Source organism: Hippocampus bargibanti, linkage group LG03 (assembly GCF_051943395.1).
Source record: "Hippocampus bargibanti isolate YZ-2025 linkage group LG03, ASM5194339v1, whole genome shotgun sequence".
In the NCBI taxonomy this organism is placed as follows: Eukaryota; Metazoa; Chordata; class Actinopteri; order Syngnathiformes; family Syngnathidae; genus Hippocampus; species Hippocampus bargibanti.
The window spans coordinates 3,173,337-3,201,305 of record NC_142736.1 but is presented as its reverse complement, the minus strand read 5'-3'; the positions used below and the strand labels follow the sequence as shown (position 1 = coordinate 3,201,305).

At 38.4% G+C, this 27,969-nt stretch overlaps 2 protein-coding genes across 3 annotated transcripts in view; both read left to right on the top strand.

The window, feature by feature from the left end:
- Positions 1 to 43: 43 nt before the first annotated feature.
- lrrc28 (leucine rich repeat containing 28) lies at positions 44 to 10,149 on the top strand. Its single transcript, XM_088991522.1, has 10 exons — positions 44 to 178; positions 628 to 857; positions 935 to 975; positions 2,217 to 2,254; positions 2,334 to 2,471; positions 5,147 to 5,353; positions 5,775 to 5,877; positions 7,271 to 7,461; positions 7,580 to 7,739; positions 9,524 to 10,149. Exons 2-10 carry the CDS (start codon positions 690 to 692, stop codon positions 9,591 to 9,593), a joined length of 1,116 nt encoding a protein of 371 aa, XP_088847648.1. The 5' UTR covers positions 44 to 178; positions 628 to 689; the 3' UTR covers positions 9,594 to 10,149.
- Positions 10,150 to 12,769: 2,620 nt separating this feature from the next.
- LOC148899971 (synaptosomal-associated protein 25-A-like) overlaps positions 12,770 to 27,969 on the top strand; it is a 36,673-nt gene continuing 21,473 nt past the window's right edge. The window contains exons 1-3 of one of the 2 annotated variants that reach the window (XM_088991524.1): positions 12,770 to 12,907; positions 25,082 to 25,180; positions 26,884 to 26,925. In XM_088991524.1, the coding sequence (XP_088847650.1) occupies positions 25,109 to 25,180; positions 26,884 to 26,925 (114 nt within the window). In that variant the 5' untranslated portion in view covers positions 12,770 to 12,907; positions 25,082 to 25,108. Of the gene's footprint in view, positions 12,908 to 25,077; positions 25,181 to 26,883; positions 26,926 to 27,969 lie in introns of both variants that reach the window. The other variant, XM_088991523.1, reaches the window with a different exon arrangement.

The following is a 27,969-nucleotide window of genomic DNA, read 5'->3' as shown; positions in this document are numbered from 1 at the left end:
CAGGAAAAGTATTGATTTGACACAAAGCGTCTGGAGTGGGAGTGACGTCACCTTGTTTTTCACAGTCTAGCGAATTGCATTTAGCTTATTTTAATTTCATGTTTTTGTTACAAACGTTTATAGTAGTGTCTTTACGACCTTGGCGTCTCTATCATAAACATGTTCCTCCGTCCTATAGGTAAGCGATTAATATTGGTATCGTCATTTTTTTCCTCCGCGCTTGTTGTCGTGTTAACGGTGACAGTGAGGCTAATTTAGTTTAGCTTCATCGTGCTAACGTTCTCGAAGGAAGTCTCCTGAAAGCCCGAAACGGTTGTAATTAATTATGTTTAGTGTTCGGAATGCACACACACACACATTGTACTGCTTGAAGCCTAACAGGACATGCGTTATTATTTGACACGAATTTGTAGTTTGCACCTGCTTGGTTTCACAATACAGTCCAGAGAATATTGGGTACGATTTAATGAATCAGCATTACAATTTTTTATTTCACATATTTTTGCCACAGATGGTACTTTTCTTCTTATACTCAAATGAAAAATTCGAAATTCTGTTGAAAATTGAACAACAAAACAATAACAACAATCACCTTTCATTTCTCAATGTTTCTTTTATTGACTCCAGAAAGACGATGACAGCATAGATAGGGAAAAGAACAGAACAGAAGAGGAGACTCACCTTCCAAGATGGCCAGTGAGCTCCACGAGACCATCTTCATGGCCAAGCAAGAGCGCCACAAGAATCTTTTCCTCAACTACAGGAATCTCAACCATTTCCCCGTGGAGCTCCTCAAAGATGAGGGACTGCAGTTCTTGGAGAGGCTCTACATGAAACGGAATTCGCTCACCACGCTGGTATATGGATTTTACATTGCTTAATCACGAAAGGAGTGAAGTTCATGTCATAAATTGACTTTTTTCCGTTTTTTCAGCCTGACAATCTTGCACAGAAGCTACCAAATCTAATAGAACTGTGAGTATTATTGTTACAAAAATAAATATTTACATTTCCACTAATTTTCATTAATTACTTATAAATGGGTGGAAATGTGGATTAGTTTATTTGTGGCAAAACAAATTAAATAATTAAAAAAAGGGTTTTGCCGATGAACACATAGATGAAAAATATTATATGTTTGCAAAACACCACTCCGGAGCCCTTTTTTATTATGTTTACAGTTTCCCCATTCTTTAAAGATTCTACAAAGTTAAGTAATGCCGTCTATTAAAAGCTTTGTAAATTCTTATAGATCATGTAACATGATAGCACTCCATTTTTCGGGTTAGTTTAAATAATATGTACTCAGAATTATGTTTTTCAAACAGTGTCACTCTGGAATAAAAATCCGATGTCATCTTTTTCCGCCTTCCAATATTTTTCCTCAGATGATTGTGACCCGTTTTTTATTTTTAATGGACAGTGATACCTCGGTTTACAAACCCCTTGGCTTATGAACTTTTTGGTTTACAAAGCCACGTGATTGGTCAAGAACGCAGCAATGAGGGGAGGTGGTTTAAGCATGAAAGAGACAGGCAGACGACAGAGAGAGAGAGAGTGACAAAATGGAAATAACCAGCACAAGCCATCAGTACACTTAATGCAAAAAGCTATCAACCCAGCTAAACAGAACACAATTGATGAGGAACTAGGTAAAATTATGGCAGAGAAAGCCCCTGCAACCGATCATTTCTCAAGATGATGAAAGAAGGCTACGTTCCTCATCAAGAGTTTAATGCTGATGAAACCGGTCACTCCATTCCATCAAGCCATCAATGACCATCACAGAGGTAAATAAAAATACTTTATTATACAGTACAGTTTATTTCTTTAATTATAATGCCATAGGACATTTATTATACGGAAAATGAGGTATATTTTGTGTAGTTTTAAGGCTGAGAAAATTAGAAAGTAGAAAATTATGTTTTATGGGAACCATGGAACGGATTATTCTCATTTTAATGGTTTTCTATGGGAAATTAATTTTTGGGATACACACTTTTTGCCTTACACAATCTGTCTGGGAACTAATTAAGTTCGTAAGCCAAGGTATCTGTATTTATTTTTTCATTGCGTCTCCAAATTCGCATTTATATTTATTGCAACAATAATTACAAATTTCCATTGGGAGAGTGACCAATGTTTTGATAAATGTAAAGATGATTTATTTTTTGGGGAGACATTTTATGAACAGCACACTTTGCTTTTCCTTTTAGGTATTTGCACTCTAACAATATTGTGATTATTCCCGAAGGTAAGTCTTCGGTAATCGATAGACCTCAACACCCAAATAACAGCAAGTCGAGAAAGTCAATTTGTGACTTTATCTTCAGCTATTGGAAACTTGGCACGTCTGCAGTCACTAGACCTGAGCAGCAACGCCCTGCAGCTTCTCTGCCCGCAGGTTGGACGACTGAGGTCTCTGAGACATCTCCGACTGTCCAACAACCAGCTCAAAAGCCTTCCACCAGGTCAGACCAAGTGCTTCTTTTTTTTTTTTTAGCTTTTTTTTTTGTGTCAGACAATCCTGCCATGTGGAGAGACTTAAAGGACAACCGACGTCTCCGGACAAGTTGTGTCCATAATTTGTAAAATGGCTTTAAATTACTTCTACTGAGCGTATTTTACAAAGGTTCCACCGCATATAGCTATATTTTACGTTTTAAGACTCGCGCTGAGTTGGTGACGAGTCCGTACGTGACGTCACTAAAGGACCGTAAAAAAGACACATTCTCGCGGTCCTTCCATCGCGTCAATGTATTTTGCTGTACTTGGTTGGTATGGGGAGCTCGTGTTGCACCCAAAAGCCGCCAGAAGAGGGCGTCCAAGCTCCATATAAGGAATTTATCAGCCTGTGGAAACGGAGGTGGTCACAGGAGTTCGCCATTTTATGCCTCTTTTTTTTGGAGGGTGAGAGATTTTCCCCCAATGTTGCCTCAAAATGGCACAAATAAATTCTTTAATCGATTGCAAACATGTATGCTTTCCTCTTCTGAACTATTTGAATCATATTCATAACTGGATGTGTAACAAGAAAGCATATTCTCCGAATCTGAAGCCATTGTTTTGATTTTGACGAGCAATGCAAGACGTCTTGGACCTTCTGAAACTGCTCACTTCCAGGTTCATTTTTTTTGCAGCTTTTGGACACTAAGTCATTTTTATTGGTGTTTTGTATTTGACAAAAAATATCATACTGCGTGTTTTGGGTATTTTAGATGCTACAAAACGTTTTTCTGATGTCAGTTAGGAAACAAAAAAAAAATGGTGCCGGTTGTCCTTTAAATGTATGAAGAAGAATTTACTATACTTACTTTACTAGATAAGCTTCAGTATAACGACCATGTTGATGTTTTTACATCTATAAATGCTCATACAGTAAAGTCTCGTTATATCGATATCGGATATATCGATAGACCCGGTTATATCGATACTATTTCTATGCACGCACGGAGAAAATTACATGCAAACAGGGTCGGATATATCGATAGTCTCGGTTATATCGATATTTTTTCGGACTCCCTTGAATATCGATATAACGAGACTTTACTGTATTATACATCGTAGTTGGCGGCCATTTTATAAGTAACGTTTCAACTAACTATGGTTTGAACCCTCCCTAAAGGTTCGACTGCATTTCCTGTTATCACTTTTCAACTGTAGTAGCCTGGTAGACCAGGAGGGGGAAGCAGTATTCCATTTTATAACCTGTCGTTACAATACAATACATATTGATTTATATAGCTATTTAACAACAGCCGAAGCTGTTATTGTTGAAAAAATACGAAAAGCAATCATAAGTAAATAGAAATAAAAGTTAGCTTGTCGTTTCGAGAGGAAACAGCTCAAATAACTACCTGACAGTTCATAATAGTCTTTTTTAAAAAAAAGAGGTATTTTTGTTACATTTTACATATGCTATATAAAAACGTAAGATTACTGACAGTCACCATTTTGTAAGGGCAAATTCCATTATTTGTAAGATTGCCAACCGCCTTGGGTTGACAGGTATGTTTTTACATTTATAAATGTTCATATTATACACCGTAGTTGGCGACCATTTTATAAGAAACGGTTTCAACGAACCGTATTTCGACCGTATATCGCTCGAAGTTTGACTGCATATGCTGGGATCACTTTTCAGCTGTAGTAGCCTAATTGGTCAGTAGGTGGCAGCAGTGTTCCATTTTACTACCTGTCGTTACAATACAACAACAACAATACTACTACTACTACTGACTACTACTACTACTACTACTACTACTACTACTAATAATAATACATACGTCACTTTTTTGTTTTTTTAACTGACATCAGAAAAACGTTTTATAGCATCTAAAATACCCAAAACACGCAGTATGATATTTTTAGTCAAATACAAAACACCAATAAAAATGACTTAAAGTGTCCAAAATCTGCAAAAAATTGAGCTGCGAATTGGGCATTTTCAGAAAGTCCCGCCCCCAGTTCGTGACGTCACACCAAGACGTCTTGCATTGCTGGAGAATCCAAACAATGGCTTCAGATTCGGAGAAGATGCTTTCTTGTTACACATCCAGTTATGAATATGATTCAAATAATTTTGAAGAGGAAAGTATACATATTTGCAATCGATTAAATAATTATATGTGCCATTTTGAGGCAACATTGGGGTCAAATCTCTCACCCAAAAAAAAAAAGAGGCATAAAATGGCGAACTCCTGTGGCCACCTCCGTTTCCACAGGCTGATAAATTCCTTATATGGAGCTTGGACGCCCTCTTCTGGCGGCTTTTGGGTGCAACACGAGCTCCCCAGACCAACCAAGTACAGCAAAATACATTGACGTGATGGAAGGATTGCTACAATGTGTCTTTTTTTTTGGTCAGGGGGCGGTGATTTTGTGACGTCACGTACGGACTCGTCACCAACTCAAAAACAAGACTTCCTAAATATTCAGAGCGAGTCTTAAAACGTAAAATATAGCTATATGCGGTGGAATCTTATTAAAATACGCTGAGCAGAAGTCATTTGAAGCCAATTTACAAATTATCGACACAACTTGTCCGGAGACGTCGGTTGTCCTTTAAATATGTTAATGCGACGGTTGATAATAGTCTGTGTCTTTACATTAACAAAAATGTCATTTATCTTCCTATCCCATGAAGAGATCGGTGACCTCCAGTTCCTGGAGACTTTGGACGTGTCAATGAACCAGCTGGTGTCGCTCCCTGACCGGCTGCACCGTTGCTCGTCCTTGCAACACCTGAGCGCCGACCACAACTTGCTGAGCCACGTGCCGCGCCACCTGTGCCGGCTAGCTCGCCTCACGCAGCTCTCCATGGCCGCCAACCGTCTCACTTTCCTGCCGCTAGGTCGGTCGGCGTCATCATGCTTGATGGCTCAAATAGATCATGTTAGCTAGCTAGCTAATAGAAAAATCAATAGCTAGCTAGCTAGTTAGACAGCTAATAGATAGCAAATAGCTAGCTAGCTAGGTAGCCAGCAACGGTGACCTCGTTCAATTGGGAATAACTCATATAGATCAAGTTAGCTAGCTAGCTAATAATAGCCGTCCCGGTTGAGTGAACGCTGGCACATGTGGCTGCCGCTGCTCACCCACAGAAAAACTGATCCTGTGACTGTAAAGTGACCTTGAGAGTTTTGAAAGGCGCTTGTAAATGAAATGGATTATTATTTTTATTTTTCGTAGATTTTTTTGGGGTATTTTATTTGTATTGTTTTTTTTTTTTTGCCACAACTAACTAGCACGTCCTTGTGATTGTTTCTTTTTAGATTTAGGAGGATCGCGCGAACTGCAGTTTGTGTTTGTGGACAACAATTTGTACCTGAAAGGCCTTCCGTCGTACTTGTACAACAAGGTCATTGGATGCAGCGGGTAACATTTTCCTTTCAATTTACATCTTGTTATTTTGCTGGTAATTGTTGGATTGATTTGGATTGGTTGTACCTTTATTCGTCTCACAGTGGAGAAATTTACATTTCACAGCAGCAAAGTTATAAAAGGAAGAAGTAGAAAAACAAAATACAGGAGCTGGTGGAACGGCAGTCACTCTCGCGGCGCCATCTTGAAGTCAATAAAATTAAAATAACTACGTAACAAATAACATGACAACACAAAGACTTGCTGTACCCTCTTTGTTACAATTTGTTCTGTTCTGCCAATCAATTACATCCCCCGACAAACCACCAACATTTAGCATTTTTTTTTTAAATCCGAAAAATATCACTTGAATGTTTTAAAAGATAATGTGAAGTGCTTTACAGCAGCTCCTGTATTTTGTTTTTCTACTTCTTCCTTTCCTCTTACTTTTGTTCGGTGAATATTAAAGTTCTTCTCCTGGTTCAGTTCTTCACTTGTGTTGGTCTAAATATTCAATCAGCAGGAAGCAAGGTGATATACAGTGTACAGATAGTGTGTATCTCAAAAAAAAAATCTCATAGGAAACCATTAAAATGGGAATAATCCGTTCCCGGGTTTCCATAAAATATACTTTTCAACTAAATAAGCCTAAAAAACTACACACAACATACCTTATTCTATGTGTAATAAATGTGCTATTGTATTGTAATGAAAGAAATACACTGCATTGTATGATAAAGTCACTTTATTTACATTTGTGATGGTCATTTATGGCTTGATGGAATGGCGTTGGAGGTCGAAGGTCAAAGGGAATTGCTGTTTGGAAAGAGAGGCGCATTACATGACGAATGTAATTAAAGAAATAAACTGCTGTAAAATAAAGTTTTATTTACCTTTTTGATGGTCGTTGATGGCTTATGGAAGGAGAGTCACCTTCCATAAGGACTGTTGGCAACTTAACCTCAGGTGCCATTCGGTCGTGTGCTTCCGCCGAAGATCACTCCGCCAGCCGTGGTGGGTGTGTATTATGAAAATAGTGCTTATTATAAGGTGTAATTTTCATAAATTTGACGTTTGTAACACAAAAAGTTTGTAAGTTGAGGTGTTTGTAAGTTGAGGTCTCACTGTATTATATTAGATTGAAATAAGATAGCTTATGGTTTTAACTGAGCTACGTACGTGTATACTAAACTACATACATATACAGACTAACTAACTGATAAAAATAAGTGGAAATGAAATAACATTGGATGTTTTTAGGATGCGTATATCAACTAGTTCTACCAACTTACATCACTTTGCTGCTGTGAAATGTGAATTTCTCCACTGCAGGACGAAAGGCTAATCCAATCCAGCCTATGATCTTTTGTGACACCTCTCATAAAATGTCCTCTTGTCGCGTCCACAGGTGCGGCGTGTCCCCACATAGTAGCGACACGGACCAGGACGAGCAGAATGAGGCGCTGAGCGAGGCTTTGATCGGACTGCCGACCGAGGTCAAAGCGGTGTCCTCGGAGTCCGACAACGTAGTCACCCTGGAGGAACTCGCCATGAGAAGGCTACACCGCCTCTACCACCGTCAACGCCGCCATCCCGCAGGTGAGGCAAATTTGTGTCTTTTGTAAACGTGACAATCACGTCGTGGACATTCTGCTAGCACGGTGCAACAAACGACGAGTGCGTGTTTGAGATCATAACATCAAATATCGATTTGTAGATGTGACCTTGCCGCCTCCCATTCCGCTACCAAAGAGTCTCCTCGATCTGCTGCAGTTCCCTCTGGGTCACTGTCACCGCTGCACTCAAGCCATGTTCACCGTCATCTACCCCAAACTCTTTCCGTTGCAACACACGGCCTTGGCAGGAGTGCACCGCAGGTTTGATACCTCCCGCTTTGAACTCGTGCAATTTCAATGAATGAATACATATAAATATGTAAATAAATACAAATAATATTTAAAAAAAATCAATAAATAAACGCACATAAATGTAAACAAATACAGTAAAGTCTCGTTATATCGATATTCAAGGGAGTCTGAAAAAATATCGATATAACCGGGACTATCGATATATCCAACCCTGTTTGCATGTAATTTTCTCTGTGCGTGCATAGAAATAGTATCGATATAACCGGGACTATCGATATATCCGATATCGATATAACGAGACTTTACTGTAAATACATGGATAAGGTCGGCTCGAAGGACGGACAAACAAACGAAAAAACAACCTACATAATAAATGAACAAATAAACAAACACACAAGCAAATAAATAACTAAATAATTGCATACATAAACAATACATGAACAAATAAACACATAAATATACAAATAAATAAAACATAAACAAACTAAACTAAACAAATAAATACATAAATAAACAAATACATAAATAAATGGACGGAGGGATGGATGAATGAATAAATAAACGAATGAATAAATAAATAACTGGGCGGACAGATGAATGAATAAATAGATAAATGAATGAATAAAATAATAAATAAGTGAATGAATAAATAAATGGGTGGACGGATGGAAAAAATGAATGAATAAATTAATCACTGAGCGGACGGCCGAGTGAATAAGTGAATGAATGAATACATAAATAAATGAGTGGATGGATTGACGAATGAATAATATAAATAACAGAGCGGACTGATGAATGAATGAATAAATAAATTAATAAACGAATGAATGAATACATGGATGAATGAATGAATGAATGAATAAATAAATAAATAAATGGGTGGACGGACGAATACACGAATGAATAAATAACTGGGCGGACGGACGAGTGAATAAATGAATGAATAAATGAACAAATAAGTGAACGAATAAATAAATAAATGAGTGGATGGATGGATGAATGAATGAATACATAAATGAATGAATGAATAAAATAAATAAATGGGTGGACGGACGAATACATGAATGAATAAATAACTGGGCGGACGGACGAGTGAATAAATGAATGAATAAATGAACAAATAAGTGAACGAATAAATAAATAAATAAATAAATGAGTGGATGGATGGATGAATGAATACATAAATGAATGAATGAATAAAATAAATAACTGGGCAGACGGATGAATGAATGAATAAATAAATTAATTAATAAACAGATGAATGAATACATGGATGGATGAATAAATAAATGCATAAATAAATAAATGGGTGGACGGACGAATACATGAATGAATAAATAACTGGGCGGACATATGAATGAATGCATAATGAATGAATACATGAACAAATAAATAAATGGGTGGATTAATGAATAAATAAATAACTGGGCGGGCGGGCGAATGAACAAATGAATGAATAAATAAATAAGTGGGTGGGCGGACAAATGAATAAATGAATGAAAAAAAAATTATTGGGCGGACTGACACACATAAATACATAAATGAATGAATACATGAATGAATAAATCAACGAATCAATGCATGAACGGACGACATAGCTATACATGTTTAAATGAATGAATAAATAAATAAACAATAAATACATGATCAGGGTAAAAACAGGTATGGTAATATATTTGAACTTGCCGCTTTTATACATCACTCAAAATAATGTTATAATATATATAATATATAATCTATCTTTTTTTAAAAATTGTATTTCATGTCTCTGTGCATTTTTCTTTCTTCGTTAGGACCACGGTCAGTTTTGTGGCGTACTGCTGTTCCAGTCGTTGCCTTCGGACGTTTAACCTACAGGGTTGAAATCGTGACTTGACGCTCTGGAGTCGCCTTCTTGTTCATAACGCAACTCACACAACGAACAAGTTACCGCACGGTTCCTGAAAAACTTTTTAACTCTAAGTTGTGAACTCAAGAAGCACTTTAATATTTTTTTTCGCGGAGTATGGAACGGTTCTCCACAACAAAATATTTTACAGTAAGTCTGCCGTCCATGAAAAACATGTTTTTCATTGAGGAGCAATTACTAAAAATCTTGAAAAGCCACCTTAGGGTCTGTATATAGTCTTTATCCTCACTCAGAGAAAATTGAGCACAATAGTCATACTTTAAATTGACCTCCTGCCTTCCATGATATTATTTCACACTTGGAACAATATATATATATATATATAAGGTTCAGGTTGGGCCTTATCCATCCTTGGATTCATTCTTTCGTTCGACTAGTATGCTGAATTGTCTTTTTGAGTGTACTCGTACAAAGACTTGAAAGAAGTCATCAATAAACGGCTCCATTTTGTTCCATTCTGTGACACAATAACCACAATAAATCTATTCTGATTATGATTTTTAACTCAAATTTGATAATTTCCCTTTTCAATATTTTTAATGTGTTATATAAATGCCGTTCATTTTATTTCATGCTTGCCTGCAGTGATGTGTTTTTTTTTTTTTTTCTTTTTTCAGAGTGTGAGTCAATGCCGATGACGGGAGGCCGTGCGTGTACGCGCGTGTTAATACATCATGCAACGGCCAAGTAATTTCCTGCCTGTGGGCCATGCTGGCCATTTTTAGTGGGGGGTGCTCCGACTGCTGGAGATAACATGCTATGAAATGTCACATCATGACACAAAAAGGAACATTTTTGAGGAGTCTGCTGTTTGTTTATCATTCTGATTTTTTTTTTTTACTGTACAGTGATACCTCGGTTTACGAACCCCTTGGCTTACGAACTTTTCAGTTTACGAACGTTAAATTCATGAAAATTTTACCTTGGCATCCAAACTATTTTTTTGGTATACACATGAGCGCCACAATGAGTGATGTGTCATTCGCGAACGAGCCTGTTCTCCTAACAACAAAATGGCTGTTGACTGTTTTTGTCCTTTAGTCTTCGGTTAAATCCACGTGATTGGTCAAGAATGCAGCAGTGAGGGGTGGGGTTTAAACATTAAAGAGACAGGCAGGCGACAGAAAGTGACAAAATGGATAGAAAACAGTGAAATTTGGACTCGTTTCAACTTTGATCGTTCAAAGGCAGAGTGTAGACTGCAAGGTTAAAATATCCCATCAATCAGGCTCCACAAATAACCCGCACAAGCCATCTGTTCACTTGATGCAAAAAGCTGTCAACCCAGTTAAACAGAACACAATTGATGAGGAACTAGGTAAAATTATAGCAGAGAAAGCACCTACAAGGGATGGTGAAAGAAGAAGGCTACGTTCCTCATCAAGTGTTTAATGCTGATGAAAGCGGCCACTCCATTCCATCAGGCCATCAACGACCATCACAAAGGTAAATAAAACGACTTTATTATAAGTACAGTTTATTTCTTTAATTATAATACCATATCACATTATACATAAAATCAGGTATATTTTGTGTGGTTTTAAGGCGTAGAATGTAGAAAATTATGTTTTATAGGGACCTGGGAACTGATTATTCTCATTTTAATGGTTTCCTATGGGAAATTATTTTTTGGGATACACACTACGCCTTACACACTCTGTCTGGGAACCAATTAAGTTTGTAAGCCGAGGTATCACCGTAGTATTTAGAAAATGTGATGATATTTCTTTGACGCGGGTATGTTGGCACAGGAAATTGTGTTGCGTTTGTACCCGAAAAGGAGCAGGCGATGACGAGGAAGAAATGAGCAGTCGTATTTGTGAAGTGATGTGACAAGCGACCGCAAAGTGACGGGCGGTGGGAGCGTGATTGACAGCACATTCCAACGCCCACCCCCCTACTCCAACATGGCATCTATGGATCATGTGACTGGGTCCTGTTTCCAAGAATGTTCAGGTGCACATGCTAAGAAACATGAATGTAAATAGATTTTATTTTCTTATTGGCATAATTTCCCTTCTGCGTGGCCTGGTAGTGCAGTGCTTAGCGCATCGACCTCACAGTGAAGTGGTACCGGGTTCAACACCCCCGCTTTGGTTTCTCTCTGTGCATGGGGTGCTGGAGCCTATCCCAGTTATCCTCAGGCAGTAAGTAGGGGACACCCTGAACTGGTTACTGGCTACCTTCTTTCACACACCTGCCATTTTTTCATCCTTCATGTTTTTTTTTTTTTTATTTGTTTATTTTGAACCTTTGTTACTTTCTGTGGTGGTCTTCTAGACCACCATCTTTTTTTCTGGTATCTTCCACTTCCTAATGCTGGATTTGTTACCTTCCTTTCTGCCATTTTGCCGTCTCCCCAGTTTTTTTTTTCTTAAACCTACGTTGTGACCTTCCTTCGTTGCTTTGTGTGAGTGTGCGTGTGTGTTTAAAAAAACATATTTTTTCCTGCTTGTGAATGGTTTAATCCGTGATTTATGACGTAGAGGGCGTAGCCATTTTATCATCGACGCTCGTCTTCCGAGGCAGGAAGCTGGATGAGTCCATCTTCAAAATAAGAGAATGGTTAATTCAGTGACAGAAATTAAACGCCCCATAGAGACACCTGTGTACTTTAGTAGTAATAATAATAATACATTTCGTTTATAAGCGCCTTTCAAAACTCTCAAGGTCACTTTACAGTCACAGGATACGTTTTTTTTTTGCATTGGGTGAGCAGCGGCAGCAACACGCGCCAGCGTTCACTCAACCCGGAATAACAAATAGAAAGTTAACTAGCTGGCTAGATGGATAGCTAACAGATAGCCAGCCATATAGCCAATAGATAGCTAGCTAGATAGCCAATAGATAGCTAGCCAGTACTCGCTTCTGTATTAAATAGCTTACATGTTTTGGAAAGAAACGGCACCGAATGTCGGTAAATACAGTATAATACAATACATAATGATTTATATGGCGCTTTAACAACAGCCCAAGTACTAAGAAAGCTAAATGTGAAGCTTCTGCTCTCATATTTAATTTTAAAGCGCATTTTTAATTCCACCAAACGGAATTGAAATATCGAATCATTTAAATCACGTAAGGACAATAATTGAACATTTTAAGTGACTGTTTTTGTCTTATTTTGTAGAAACCTTAACCGGTAGCGTCCGTCTTCCACTCCGCGGCTGTGCGTGCGCGCGACCCTGTATTCTTGCGCGCACGCGGACATCTGTGAGCGGTATCGTTGCACATTGAACGAAAGACGCGAAAAAGGAAACCTGCTCAGGTTGGTCTTTACTTTTTTTAGTCGTCTTTTTTTTTTTAATCTGCCTTCCTTCTTCCTCGACATTTGCATTTTCTTCTTCTACGCTTTTAGGTAGATCAATTTTATTTCTCTCCACAACAATGCTGAATGATTACAGGACTTGTATTGTATTTCTTAAGGCAATGTAAAGTACTATTGCTTGCGTCGTAGTTTATTATTCGCGCCCGTGTGTAGCGTTTCAGGACCGAGGAGAGCTCCGAATGTGGCAGTCAGCCTATTCGTGAGGATTTGAGACCAGATGCCAAATATTGCGAATCGTAAACGCTTTCCACTCTTTAAAACATATCAATGTGTCAGAAAAACGATTAAATCTGAGATAATGTTTTTAAATCAAAACTTAACACCCTAACCTGTACATCACCATTGACACAAAAAAAAATAGCGTTTAAAAAGCTGACATGAAAATAGGAATACAAAAAAAAAGCGAATGTTGTTGCATACGTGTGCATACTCTTTCTTATAACTCGGGATGTGGCTGTGCTCACAAATTGACCATTTAAACCAATGTTTCACTCATTGACTGCCCGATGTGCAAAAATGTGTCCACTCCAGTGCCAGGGTTTTTGTCATTGTCACTCGAATTCCAGGACCCATGGAATATTGAGTTTTAGGAGTAAATAAACATTCAATGCAGCATTAGAAACCTTAGACTATCTTCTTTCATTTGAAAAAAAAAGAGTTAATTCTCGAGTTACACGGGTCTGGAGTTATCGGAGCTTAAAATGGGGGCGGCTGTACAAAGTAGAATGTAATACATACATATTGGTTTATATAGCGCATTATAACATATTGATTTATAATTGTATAATTCATTGGCTGTTGAATGAATGTTCATTTAACTGCGACGAAACACAACGCTAGGCAATCCCAAACAGAGTGTTCTATGGCGAAAAGTGTGTACCCCAAAAAATAATTTCCCATAAGAAACCATTAAAATGAGAATAATCCGTTCCCAGGTCCCCATAAAACATAATTTTCTACTTTGTAATTTTCTTAGCCTTAAAACTACACAACATATACTTTACTTTGTGTATAATAAATGTGCTATGGTATTATATTGAAAGAAATAAACTGTACTGTATAATAAAGTGGTTTTAGTTACCTGTGTGATGGTCGTTGATGGCTTGATGGAATGGAGTGGCCGGTTTCATCAGCATTAAACACTTGATGAAGAACGTAGCCTTCTTCTTTCACCATCTTGAGGAATGATCCCTTGTAGGTGCTTTCGCTGCGATAATTTTACCTTATTCCTCATCAATTGTGTTCTGTTTAGCTGGGTTGATAGCTTTATGCATTAAGTGTACAGATGACTTGTGCGGGTTATTTGTGGAGCCTGATTGATGGGAATTTTAACCTTGCAGTCTACACTCTGCTTTTGAACTAGCAAAGTTGAAACGAGTCCAAATGTCACTGTTTTCTATCCATTTTGTCACTCTCTCTCTGTCGTCTGCTTGTCTCTTTAATGTTTAAACCACCTCCCCTCACTGCTGCGTTCTTGACCAATCACGTGGCTTTAACCCGAAAACTGGGGGCGGGGAATAGAGGACCAAAACAAGCCGGCTGCCATTTTGTTGTTAGAAGAACGGGCTCGTTCGCGAATGACACATCACTCATTGAGGCAGCTCCGTGTGTATCCCGAAAAAAGTTCGTATGCCAAGGTAAAATTTTCATACATTTAACGTTTGTAAACCAAAAAGTTCATAAGCCAAGGGGTTCGTAAACCGAGGTATAACTGTATGGACAAATAACAATGTAGAGGAGCACACAACGTCACAGCTACTCCGGATGTAAATAACATTTGCAGGAGGTTACTATTCCGGACTTGTGTTGTGGTACGGTTAAATAACATTAGCGAGAAGCGGGCAATCAACTCAAGCTGACATTAACTCCTGGTCTGGCGGACGTGCTTTTAAAATTCAGCCAATGAAATTCCTCGAGCGAAAATCTTACATTGGAATATTGTTTGTGATAAGCGGTTCTTGCTAGTTTGATGTTTCTAGTTCGTGGCACATGTCAACAAAAGTGTACTTTCATTGATGTCACGATCCTTTTGTAAAAGCTTGTGTGGGCTTTTATTTTGAAAGCCGCACCTTGGCGAATGCAGGAGCTTTTTGACGCTTGTTGCTTTTTCATTAACTCATTCACTGCCAGACGATGTGCAAAAATGTGTCCATTACAGTGCCAGGGTTTTTGTCATCGTCACTCAAATTCCAGGACATACCGAATATTTATTTACTTTTCGGAATACATAAACATTCAATGCATTAGACTTATTATTTTCTGATTCATTATATTTATACTTACTTATATATTTTCTTACTTATTATCTTCACAAATTTATTTGGGAATTGAAAATATGACGTAGAGCGCCATTCCCGAATTTATTAGAGTTTATTTTTTTTTCTCTTTTTGGTGCTGATAAAGCACTAACCATTGCCTCTGGCAATGTTTTTCCCTTCCACAATTGGGCAGTATTTCCTTTTTTTTCCATGTTAGCGCTTTGTTCCAGCTTTAGCTGTTGTTCAAGCGGAAAATAAGCCAATATGTACGTATTGCATTGTATTTTGGACAGCCGCCCTCATTTCAAGCTCGTATAGCAACAGACATATAATTTAGGAATGAACTCTTTTCTGATGAAAGAAGAGAGTCTAAAGTTTCTAACACTGTATTGAATTTTTGTGTCGTCCTAAAACTCAATATTCTGTGGGACCTGAAATTCAAATGACAATGACAAAAACCCTGGCACTGGAGTGTACACATTTTCGCACGTCTGGCAGTGAATGAGTTCATGCATTCTTATGGTGCGGAGGCTTTGAAAAAAATTCCAAGTATGTCGCACGTGTGTCTGTGTGTGTGTGTGTGTGTGTGTGTGTGTGTGTGTGTGTGTGTGTGTGTGTGTGTGTGTGTGTGCGCGCGTGTGTGTGTGTGTTTTTATAACTAGTCTTGTAAGGACCATGAACATTTTATACCATACGTAGTGAGTGGTGGCCGGTCCTCACAAGTTTTTCATTCTAAAGGCTTCTAGAGGGTCTATATATGCAACTGTTATAGTTTCAAAGAGGTCCTCAAATTCACTCAAAATGATTTTTTGGTGTGTATTTTCATTTAACTTGGATACACACACTTTTTACTCACTGTGTGTTTGCTTATGTGTGTGTGTGTTGTTAATGAGAGGAAAAAATTCATACCACAAAAAGTAAAACAATATTTTAACTAAATTCACTACAGGGGTGAGGACTTTGAATGTACCCATTCAGAAACCTCACTCCTGCTGTTTTTCAGTTTCAAATCCACTTTTTATTTCTTTGTTTTTAAAGAAGTTAAAGTGGGAAATGGGGTGACATTTAGTCTTCAAATGTAACACTAATTCTTCTCTAAACTTATCAGCAATGGTGGTCCTCACTGCTTATCTGGAGTTATCTGGACCTCACAAAACCATTGAAACAGGAATTTGTGTGTGTGTGTATGTGTGTACACGTGTGTACGTGTGTTTCCTACATATAAAAAAACTCTAGAAGGCAAAGTGAAAGAAAAAGCAAACACATGTACGGAAAAAGGAGAAAGTGGTCTGTGTGACTTATGTAAGTGTGTGTATATGTGTGTGTGTGTGTGTGTGTGTGTGTGTGTGTGTATTAATCTAGTGGGGTTTTTATCTTCAGTGAATGGGACAGTGGAGCTTTGCAGTGATTATCCCCGCAGGCAGGCAGGCAAAGCAAGCAGGCCTCCCCCTCCATGATTACTTTGAGTCTGCTGCCGTCTTTCCACATCCCACGTATTCCCTTTCTCCCCCCCCCCCCCCCAACGTTTACGACAGAACATGTTAGAACCGTTATGTTAATTTATGCTAAAAATCAAAGGCGGCTAATGAATATAATCCCGTCCACTAAAAATCATGTCATGTTTTTTAGCACTTGATCCCCCCCCCCCCTTTCCACTGGTTAATTAAGATGTCATGTCAAAGTCGGGTGCCGTTGCTGGAAGCGCTCAGTGTTTTTCCATTTGACTCTGGTCGGTTAGCCACACCCACCTCATCCCCCGTTTGGCTCACCTGCGCGCGCAGGTGTTTCCTAATTAGCAATCAGAGGCTATTTAAGCCTCTGTTGCTCGCGTGATCTTTGCCAGATAGTTCTTTAAGTGTTAGTGATGGGAATTCCGGGTCTTTTCAGAGAGCCGGTTCTTTTGGCTCGGCTCACTAAAAAGATCCGGCTCTTATGGCTCCCAAGTGGCTCCTCAGTTTGTTTGTTTTTTTTTGTTGCTTAAATTAACTAACTACCAAAAATCATGTACAATTCTGTAAAAAAATGAATTACTCATGTAATATGTTACATGAGTATGTTACTATATCAAATATTTTATTTATATGGCTTGATTTATATGTGCACAGAGAGCATCCACTAACTTTCACTTTCCCTGTGGTTACTCTGGTCTGATGATCAGCTGTCACTCATTTGTTTTTCATATTAATAATGCGATCATACCAACTAGTAAAAAATATCGTAATTTAATAATAATAACAGCATAATGTGATAACATTAGTCCACCTGTCTACGCTAACCCCGCCCCTTCTCCTCACTGCTGCGTGTGTCTGTAATTCTCCCCTCCTTCCTCTACCACGGATATCGACCAATCATGTGCGGCTTTAACCGAAGACTGGGGGAATAGATGACAAAAACAGTCGGCTCCGAGTCTCTATTCAACATTTTGAATGGTTTTCGACTTACGACCATTTCGACTTACGACCGTTTGGACGTAACGGAACACGTGGGTCGTAAGTCAGATTTGACCTGTACTAGGAAAATCTTATTAAAGTATTCATCATTGTGTAGTTTATGAGACACCGTGATTAACTGGTTAACACGTCCGCCTCGCAGTGTAGTGTTTCCGGGTTCGATTCCGGCATCAGTTTTCTCCCTCTGTGCTTTTTTCTTGGCGTATTGTTGTCATTATGTAAGAGTGGGGCGGGCAGAAAAAAACGGGCTATTCCATCTGTGCTATCATCTTTCCTTCAGCCGTTGTAAACCACAAAACAAGCGTCTACTGCTGTGACGCTAGTCGACACAAATAGCCCCCCAAAAAAGACATTTTTAGGCACGCCACCGTGACAGCAGATTTCTCTCCGCGGGCGACTCCTTCTTGCCTCTCCACAGGCTCGCCATAATGCGCCGCCGCCATTTTGAAACTCGATATCCATTTTAGAACTGGAGTATGTTTTACCTCACCACTCTGAGGAGGCGTTTGCGTGTTTTTTTTTTTTCTTTTTGTCCACCCGCAACATATCTTTGAAACATATCTCTACCATCATTTGATGATGAAATTGTGTGATTGTGAATGTCAATATTTATTTGCTACGTACCTTGCTATAGGCTAGCGGCCACACCAGGGTGACTCGCCATTTTGTCATTTGCTGTCGCCTGAAAATGACATCATCGCTGCTCAAGGCTGATCTGGAATGTCATTTTCAGTCAATGACTAGCTACGCATTTTCGGACACTGTGGAGGAAGGCTCGGACCCAGAAAGATTGTCTTTACTGCCGGCAGGAGACGCAGCCATTCATGACAGACGTCTGAATTATGCAGCCCCCTGCCAAGTTATTTATTGAGAGTATATGCAAATTTACGTGATACATCAGTAAAACTTAGTTTTCTTGATTAGAATGCTACGCCCCTGGAACGTTCTGAGCGTGAAAAGCTGTAAGCAATAATGCATTGTCTCTTCCATTAACTGATAAATTTGTAACCTGGCTAATGAGCTCTTCCTGTGAAGGAGTTTCAAGTCGTGAATTGCTTCGGTGATAAAGGAGTTTCCCAAGTCCTAAATTATGTCCAAGGCCAGATCTCCAAGATGAAAATGAGAGTTTAACAAGCTGTGTCTGTTGACCTCAGATTGACCCCAGGTTGTCTGTGCTTCAATTGTGTATCCGAGTCACACATGTTGACTAAGCATATAACAGCATGAAACTTTTAAATATGATAACTTCTTATTCTCCATCACGTCCGGAATATCGACTGATTCATAACGTTAATGTTTTTTTTCATCGACCCAAGTTGGTATCTGACCTTATATTGGAACGGCTATGTCTCTAGTGTTAGCGGCTAGCAGCTAGCCGCTCCTAGATGGCTAATAACAGCTGGCAAACAACACTGTAAAAACGGATTAGCTCAAACTTTGTGTGTAGCTAATGTTGACAAAATTTTGAGATAAGCAGTTCAACAAAATATTATCAAAGTTTAGCTTGTGTGAAAATTGCCGTTCATGCATTTTTAACAAAGAAATAAACCGATCGTCTGAATAAAATTGATGCTAAGTACCATATTTTCTGCACTATAAGGCGTACCTAAAAGAAAATATTTTTTTCAGAAGCTGACCATGCGTCTTATAATTAAAATATTTTAAAATATGTCATGCGTTAAAGCTTATAATGTGGTGCACCTTATGTATGGACAATGTATTTAAATATGTCATCCATTGAAGGTGCGTTTTATATTCCAGAAAATACCGTCACTTTAAAAAATGATTATTTTCATTATCGTTACTTCTTATTGGAAATGTTCAATTTGTCAAAATGGAGCTCCACCAAAATGAATTACCTTATTTTTTTTATTGATATACAGTAAAGTCTCGTTATATCGATATGTGTGTGTGTGTGTGTGTGTGTGTGTGTGTGTGTGTGTGTGTGTGTGTGTGTGTGTGTGTGTGTGTGTGTGTGTGTGTGTGTGCGTGCGTGCGTGCGTGCGTGTGTGTGTGTGTGTGTGTGTGTGTCTGTGTGTGCGTGCGTGCGTGCGTGCGTGCGTGCGTGGCGGTGTGTGTGTGTGTGTGTGTGTGTGTGTGTGTATGACTAGTCTTTTGAGGACCACTAACATTTTATACCGTACGTAGTGAGGACATTTTTGACAAATGAGGACCTTTTGGCCGGTCCTCACAAGTTTTTCATTCTAAAGGCTTCTAGAGGGTCTATATATGCATATGTTAACGTTTCAGAGGTCCTCACAAATTCACCCAAAATGATTTTTTTGGTGTGTATTTTCATTTCACTTGGATACACACACTTTTTACTCACTGTGTGTGTTCATGTGTGTGTGTGTGTTTGTGGTTAATGAGATGAAAAAGTTCATACCACAAAAAGTTAAACAATATTTTAACCAAATTCACTACAGGGGTGAGGACTTTGAATGTACCCATTCAGAAACCTCACTGCTGCTGTTATTTCAGTTTCAAGTCCACTTTTTATGTCTTTGTTTTTAAAGAAGTTTAAGTGGGAAATGGGGTGACAATTAGTGTTCAAATGTAACACTAGTACTCTAAACTTATCAGCAACGGTGGTCCTCACTTCTTATCTAGATTTATCCGGACCTCACAAAACCATTGAAACAGGAATGTGTGTGTAAGTGTGTGTGTGTTGTGTTATAAAGTGGCTAACTAAAAGAGTCAGCATGTGTATTTTTTTTGCGTTAGGCTCCAGGCAGCTCTGATGCTCTGTGGCCTGCTTACATCCTTGCATGCGTGTGTGCTTCTTGTTTATAGGTCAGCATGCAGTGACGATACATGCCTCATTTCTGTTAGTCATTTATTTTTCTTTATTTTTTCTTTTTTGAATTGATGAATGAATGAATTAATGCAGTTATTTAATTGCTCTTAAAATTTTAAATTGCTCTTAAATAACACAGTTCATTCATCTCAAAACCCACCTATTTAAAATCACATTTTCTGTGTAGCTCTTTCTCTTGTTTCTATTTAGAACTGTATTTTATTTATTGTATTCTATTTGTGATTGTATTTTATTTATTATAGTACACTTTCTTGTCTGTGACTGTAGTGTCCTTGAGAGCTTTGAAAGGCACTTAGAATGATATGTATTATTATTATTATTATTATTATTATTAGTAGTAGTAGTAGTAGTAGTAGTAGTAGTCATTTGTGACTGTTAACGGCGGTGGATGGATTGGATGTACCTTTATTCGTCTCACAGTGGAGAAATTTACATTTCACAACAGAAAGGTTGTGAAAGGAAAGAAAGAAGTAGAAAAACAAAATGCAGGAGCTGCTGTAGAGGCAGCTACTCTTGAATCTTGAAGTGAAACCACTCAAAGTGAAAACAAGTGAAAACACTCTTGAATCAATCTTAAAGTGAAAACAACAAAACATAATAAAAATTGAAGTCCCGATAAAGGCTAATTCAACAACCTCGACCTTTACGCAACATGATACAATTTTAGATTCATTTATTTAACCCGCGAGTAAAAATATCAGCCTGCGTGTTTTACTATTTTAGATGCTATAAAACGTTTTTCTGATGTCAGTTCGGAAACAAAAAAATGGTGTTGGCTGTCCTTTAATACAATTTGTCAAATACACCTTGCTGACTGCTTTTTTTGGGGTCCACCACCACCACCACCACCTTGGTAACCATGACAACCTCCTTATTTTGTATTCTATCTCGGAATGTGACATTGCCCCTCCCCCCCCCAACTGTCATCGAAGTGTATCGTGCTTGCGTACCAATCATTTTGAAAACCACTGCGCCTTACTGACGTTTCCCCCAAAACCGGAGCGCTAACGGCATGCGCGTAGGAAAGACAAAGGGAGGACATCAGCGTTGGAAGAGAGAGTGTAGAGCGAGACTAAATCCTCTTTTCCTCGTTGTGACTTTAATCCTCCTGAGCCTGGCTGCCGCTGTCCGTCAAAGTAGCGGATTGGGTGGGGCGTGGGCGATGTCAGGGTCTTGACTTGATGGATGAGAAGATGAAGACCAGGTGGTAGACCGCTGCCATTTTACAAAGTCATTTTACATTAAGCCTATGTAATTGCTTATTACCCCTGCCAGTCATTATTAGCGATTCAGCTATGTTGCAGATTTTTAAAACGGTACAGTGATACCTCGGTTTACGAACCCCTTGGCTTACGAACTTTTCGGTTTACGAACGTTACATTTATGAAAATTTTACCTTGGCATACGAACTTTTTTCGTACACTGAGTGGCCTCAATGAGTGATGTGTCGTTCGCGAACGAGCCCGTTCTTCTAACAACAAAATGGCAGCCGACTGTTTTTTGTTGCATATTTTTTTAATTATAATACCATAGCACATTTATTATACATAAAATAAGGTATACTTTGTGTAGTATTAAAGATTAGAAAGTAGAAAATTGTGTTTTATGGTGACCTGGGAACGAATTATTCTCATTTTAATGGTTTCCTATAGGAAATTATTTTTGGGATACACACTTTTCGCCTTACACACTCTGTCTGGGGACCAATTCAGTTTGTAAGCCAATGTATGACTGTATTTTTAGTTTTTAATTCATCAGTTTTAACGTGCACTGTCATGTTTAACTCATTCACTGCCAGACCTGCAATAATGTGTCCACTCCAGTGCCAGGGTTTTTGTCATTGTCACTCCAATTCCAAGACCCACAAAATATTGAGTTTTAGGACTACATAAACATTCAATGCAGCCTAAGAAACCTGAGAGTCTCTTCTTCCGTCAGGAATAAATAGTTAATTCCTAATTTATATGGTTTATATCCCTTGTAGAAGAGAAAAAAACATTGCCAGAGGTCTGACCAGCGCTTTCTTGGTACTCCCCGCAAGAAAAACCAAAACCCGAACAAATTCGAGAATGGACGTTTGACGTCATATTTTCAATTCTCGAATATATTCGGGGATGGCAGTGAATGCATTAATGTTCGAAACCCCCATTGAGGGTTTGAACCTACAACTACTTCACAGCTAAAAAAATAGCTGTGCTTGTTCTAAAAATAGTTTTCATGTCATCTTGTTGTCCCTGAATATGAACTCATTCACTGCCATTCTGGAATGTATTCGGGAATCGGAAATATGTCTTAGAGCCCCATTCCCGAATTTGTTCTGATTTTTTTTTTCTTGCTAGGGTGCCGATAAAACGCTGGCCAGACCTCTGGCCATGATTTTTTTTCCCCTTCCACAAGGAGGGAGCATTTGCCTTTTGTCCATGTTAGTGCTTTATTCCAGCTTCAACTGTTGCTAAAATGCTATATCAACCAATATGTAAGCTTTGTGTTGTATTTTGTACAGCTGCCCCCATTTCAAGCTCATACAACTCCAGAACCATATAACTTAGGAATTAACTAGAGAGGCTAAGGTTTCTTACGCTGCATTGAATGTTTTTGCAGTCCTAAAACTCAATATCCTGTGGGTTCTGGAATTTGAGTGAAAATGCCAAAAACCCTGGCACAGGAGTGGACTTATTTTTGCATATGTCTGGCAGTGAATGAGTTAAAAAGGACCATAATGCAACGCAATGTGTTTATATCTGACCTCCCTTTGCATTATTTTCATGGTGCCAATGTAAAATGTGGGCATAAATATTTTAGAGTATAAAAAAGTGGGTGTTGAATTATTGAGGAGGAAGAGGAGATGGGCGTAGGATGCGGATACATGTGTGACCTCATACTTTTCTTATACTTAAAGGACAACCGACGCCACCGGACAAGTTGTGTCCATAATTTGTACAATCACTTCAAATGACTTCTACTGAGCGTATTTTACAAAGATTCCACGGCATATAGCTTTATTTTACGTTTTAAGACTCGCGCTGAATATTCAGGAAGTCTTGTTTTCGAGTTGGTGACGATGTCTACCGTGACGTCACGGAGGGAACGCCCCTGACCGAAAAAGTGATACACAATGCATTTTGGGTAATTTGTTTTGTTTGAAAACTTCCTGTTGAAGGCGAAATTAGAAAGAAAACACATAAATTACGCGATGGTGAATCGTTGTGTGTTGCACCAAGACTACTATTTGATACTAGTTGACACAAATTCCCAGCAGACAAATCAGCCCATTTCCAAAGGAGCTTGAGCGCCATCTTATGCATTTTCTGTAGCGCTACATTGGAGTCCTGACGGCTCAAATTGATGCAGAAGGACTTCTTTAATCAATTGCAAACATTTATGCTTTCCTCTTCAGAACTATTTGAATCATATTCATAACTGGATGAGTAACAAGAAATCTGAAGCCATTGTTTTGATTCTAGAGCAAGGCAAGACGTCATGGTGTGACGTCACGAACACTACGAGACTAACGAGAGCCACACATGAATGTTTGCGCCCGTCAGCCAATTTTGCGTGTTGATATAAAGTGTAAATAATGCAACCCTTGTGTTGCGCAATCACCCACTTCTGTTACTCAATGATAGAAAGGATCAGGCGTTTAATGCGGCATTGTGGAGCTATCAAAAGCAATTAGTCAGTACAGTGATGTTTCAGCTTACGAACTTAATTGGTTCCCAGAAAGTGTGTAAGGCGAAAAGTTCGTCTGCCAAACATTTGTTTCCCATAAGAAACCATTAAAAAAAGAATAATCTGTTCCCAGGTCCCCATAAAACATAATTTTCTACAAAAATAAACCTTAAATCTACACAAAATATACCTTATTTTATGTATAATAAATGTGCTATTGTATTGTACACTGTAAAACCCAACAAGTTGAAAGTACTCAAATTTTTTATGGCAACTGATTACGTCAAAATTTTTGAGTACAGTTTACTCAAAAGTTTTGAGTAACCTGTAACCTGTTTTGAGTAACCTGTACAGGTTACTCAAAACTTTTGAGTAAACTGTACTCAAAAATTTTGACGTAATCAGTTGCCATAAAAAATTTGAGTACTTTCAACTTGTTGGGTTTTACAGTGTAATTAAAGAAATAAACTGTACTATATAATAAAGTTGTTTTATTTACCTTTGTGATGGTCTTTGACGTAGTTGCCTCTTGATGATATCCGAGTGAAGTTTCCATGCTTTCTCGGCGATAATACCCTCACTCACACGGTCCCCTGCTAGCTGCTTTTCGTTAATCCAAGTCAACAGAAGTTTTTCAACCTCTTCTATTTGCGTTTTTCGATGATATTCTTCATCTGCTCGACCGTGATTTTCTTTTGTTTCCTCTTCGTCTTAACACTAGCCTGTAGTGGGGTCTTTTTCGGTCCCATAATAGCAAATGTACTCCACTCGATAGCAAACCACATCTGCACTCGTATGCCAATATTATATTCTCGCAAATTTAATGTTCGTAAAGCGAAACATTTGTTAGCTAAATCGTTCGTATCACCGATGTTTCACTGTGTTTCTATCTTCTGACCATCTCTCTTTTTCCAGTTAGGTTGACTTCCAAGTTTCAACATCCGACATGGCGGACGAAGCGGACATGCGCAATGAGCTGGCAGACCTGCAGACTCGCGCCGACCAGATAGCCGATGAGGTAAAATGCTAACGCCGCCACGACTGTCTGCTTAATGAGTTAAGAGGAGCTCAGAATAACAGAGCGACTCCAATGAGCTCATTAAATATTCATTCAGAACTAGAGAGGCTTAGAGAGGGCGATTGGATGAATACAGTGATGAAAAGGTCCAAGGGTTGCTAATTTGGAGGCGGATAAAAATGATGACTTGATTTGTGGACGATTGCAAAAATGTAAAAAAAAAAAGTGTTTGGAAGTAAGTTGAAAGGATGGAGAAGAATTTGGTGAATTAAATGCTATGAAGTAGACTGATAGAGATTAAGATGATAAGAAGTTATCATATTTAAAAGTTTCATGCTGATGTATGCTTAGTCAACACTTGTGACTCAATACACATGTGTAGCACGGACAACTTGGGGTCAATCAGGTCGACGGACACAGCAAGTTAAACGCTCAGCTTCACACGAGTAAATTAGGACTTCTTCAACTCCTTATCACATGAGTGATTTAGGACTTAAAACTCCTTATCACAGGAAGAGGTCATTAGCCAGGATACAAACTTATCAGTTCATGGGAAACACAATGTTTTATTGCTATACAGCTGTTGGTGCTCAGAACGTCCAGATGCGTGGTATTATAATCAAGAATACTATATTTTACTAATGTATCACTTTAATTTGCATGTATTCTCAATAAATAGCTTTGCAAAGGGGTGCAGAATTCAGACGTATGTCATGGGTGACTACGTTTCCTGCCGGCAGTAGGCACAATCTTTCTGGTTCCGAGTCTCTGTCCACAATGTCTGACTGTCACATCTCTGACATAGACGAATGGATAATTATAGTAATATTATTGTCACAATAAGTACAGTAAAGTCTCGTTATATCGATATCGGATATATCGATAGTCCCGGTTATATCGATACTATTTCTATGCACGCACGGAGAAAATTACATGCAAACAGGGTCGGATATATCGATAGTCCCGGTTATATCGATATTTTTTCGGACTTCCTTGAATATCGATATAACGAGACTTTACTGTACATTCACAAATTTCAATGCTTACATCCCTGTCAACCTGCGAGACACTGTGAGCTTACTAATGGCTCAAATTTCCTTACTGAGAAATAAACTATACACGTGTAATATTTCATTGCGCAATTTTATTAACAAAATTTCACATGTAAACATTTATACTTTTAACATGTTACATCATATTTCTAGCAATAATCAAGTATGTTTTTGTGAAGAGCATTGTGGCTTTTTTGACTGTGGACAATTTGAATTTGTCCAGAGCAAAATAAAGAATTTGAATTTGTGTTCTTACGATGTATAATAACACTTATAAAAACATATGAATGATATTACGGCGAAAAAAACACGGTAAAATGTTTAATTTAACTTATTTCAAAAGAAAATTCCACTTGACCGGAAATTTGTCTTCTCGGAACTTTTGTTTCTTCACAAGACTTTTCACACGGACTTATTTTCTCGGTGGTCGACTCGCTTTTTAAGAGTAGCGATATTTGTTATAATTAGCACTACTGCTAATGTTTAATGACGAAAACGGTATATAAAATATCTAAAAATTATATTTAACGATTTTTATGTTTCCCGTACAAACTTTGTATGCCATACACATCTAAAAATGTGCAAAAAATGTACAGAATACCGCAAAATACGGCCGGTTGTCATTGCTAATATTGTCTTGTTGCGTTGCAGTCTCTTGAGAGCACCCGTCGCATGCTGGCGCTGGTGGAGGAGGTGAGTTCAAAGACCCTCGTACATCTCATAATCTCACCTCAACCTTCCGGGGAAAAAAAACTAAAAGTGAAAATCGGGCAATGCCTTCATCACACCAAGCGCACCCTGATGCGCTTCCACTTTTAGAGCCCAGCTTGTCATCTCTGTTGTCGTCGTGTGTTTTGGTGTGTTTAAAAATAGCCAAGCGTGCATAATGTACCCCTTGAATAAGACAGTAGCCGTTTTGCCCGTACGCGTGCTTGTCGGGCTACATTTGCATAAATCGGGCTGGCAGGAGCTCAGCGGCTGCGGGGGGTTCTGCTCGAGGGGTGAAGGGGAGCCGCTTAACACGGAAAATGCTCAACGGGCGCACAATTTGTCGGGGACACTTCGGAACGGACGCGGGTTCACAAACAGCTAACTCCATCTCTTTATCTTATTCATTTATTTGGTTAAATTATTAATGCTTATCATTTTATGTTTGACAAATGTGTTCCTTTATGTTAAGGTTTTCTAAATTATATTCTATTTATAATTGCTTTAACATGTTAATGTATTCGCGTGTGATTGGTTGAAGGAAAGCAGGAAGTGTTTTCGAGTAGCCGGAAAAGGTTGCGCTCCGGTGCGCTCGGTTTTGTGATACCGCGACTTGAAGTAAATTATAATAAAGATTAAAATTAAATATTAAAAAAAGATTGTAATAGTAATCCATTTAATTTCTAAGCGCCTTTCAAAACTCTCAAGGTCACTTTACAGTCACAGGGTCAGTTTCTCTGTGGGTAAGCAGCGGCAGCCACATGCGCCAGCGTTCACTCAACCCGGACTGCTATTAGTTATCTATTAGCTAGCTAGCTAACTTGATCTATTTGAGTTATATAATAAATAAATTAATAAAAAGCTAGCTAGCTAATAGATTTCTAATAGATAGACAGCTAGCTAGGCAGCCATATAACTAATAGATAGCCAGCTAGATTGCTATTAGATAGCAAATAGCTAGCAAATAATAATAATAATAATAATAATAATAATAATAATAATAATAATAATAATCATCATCATCATAAT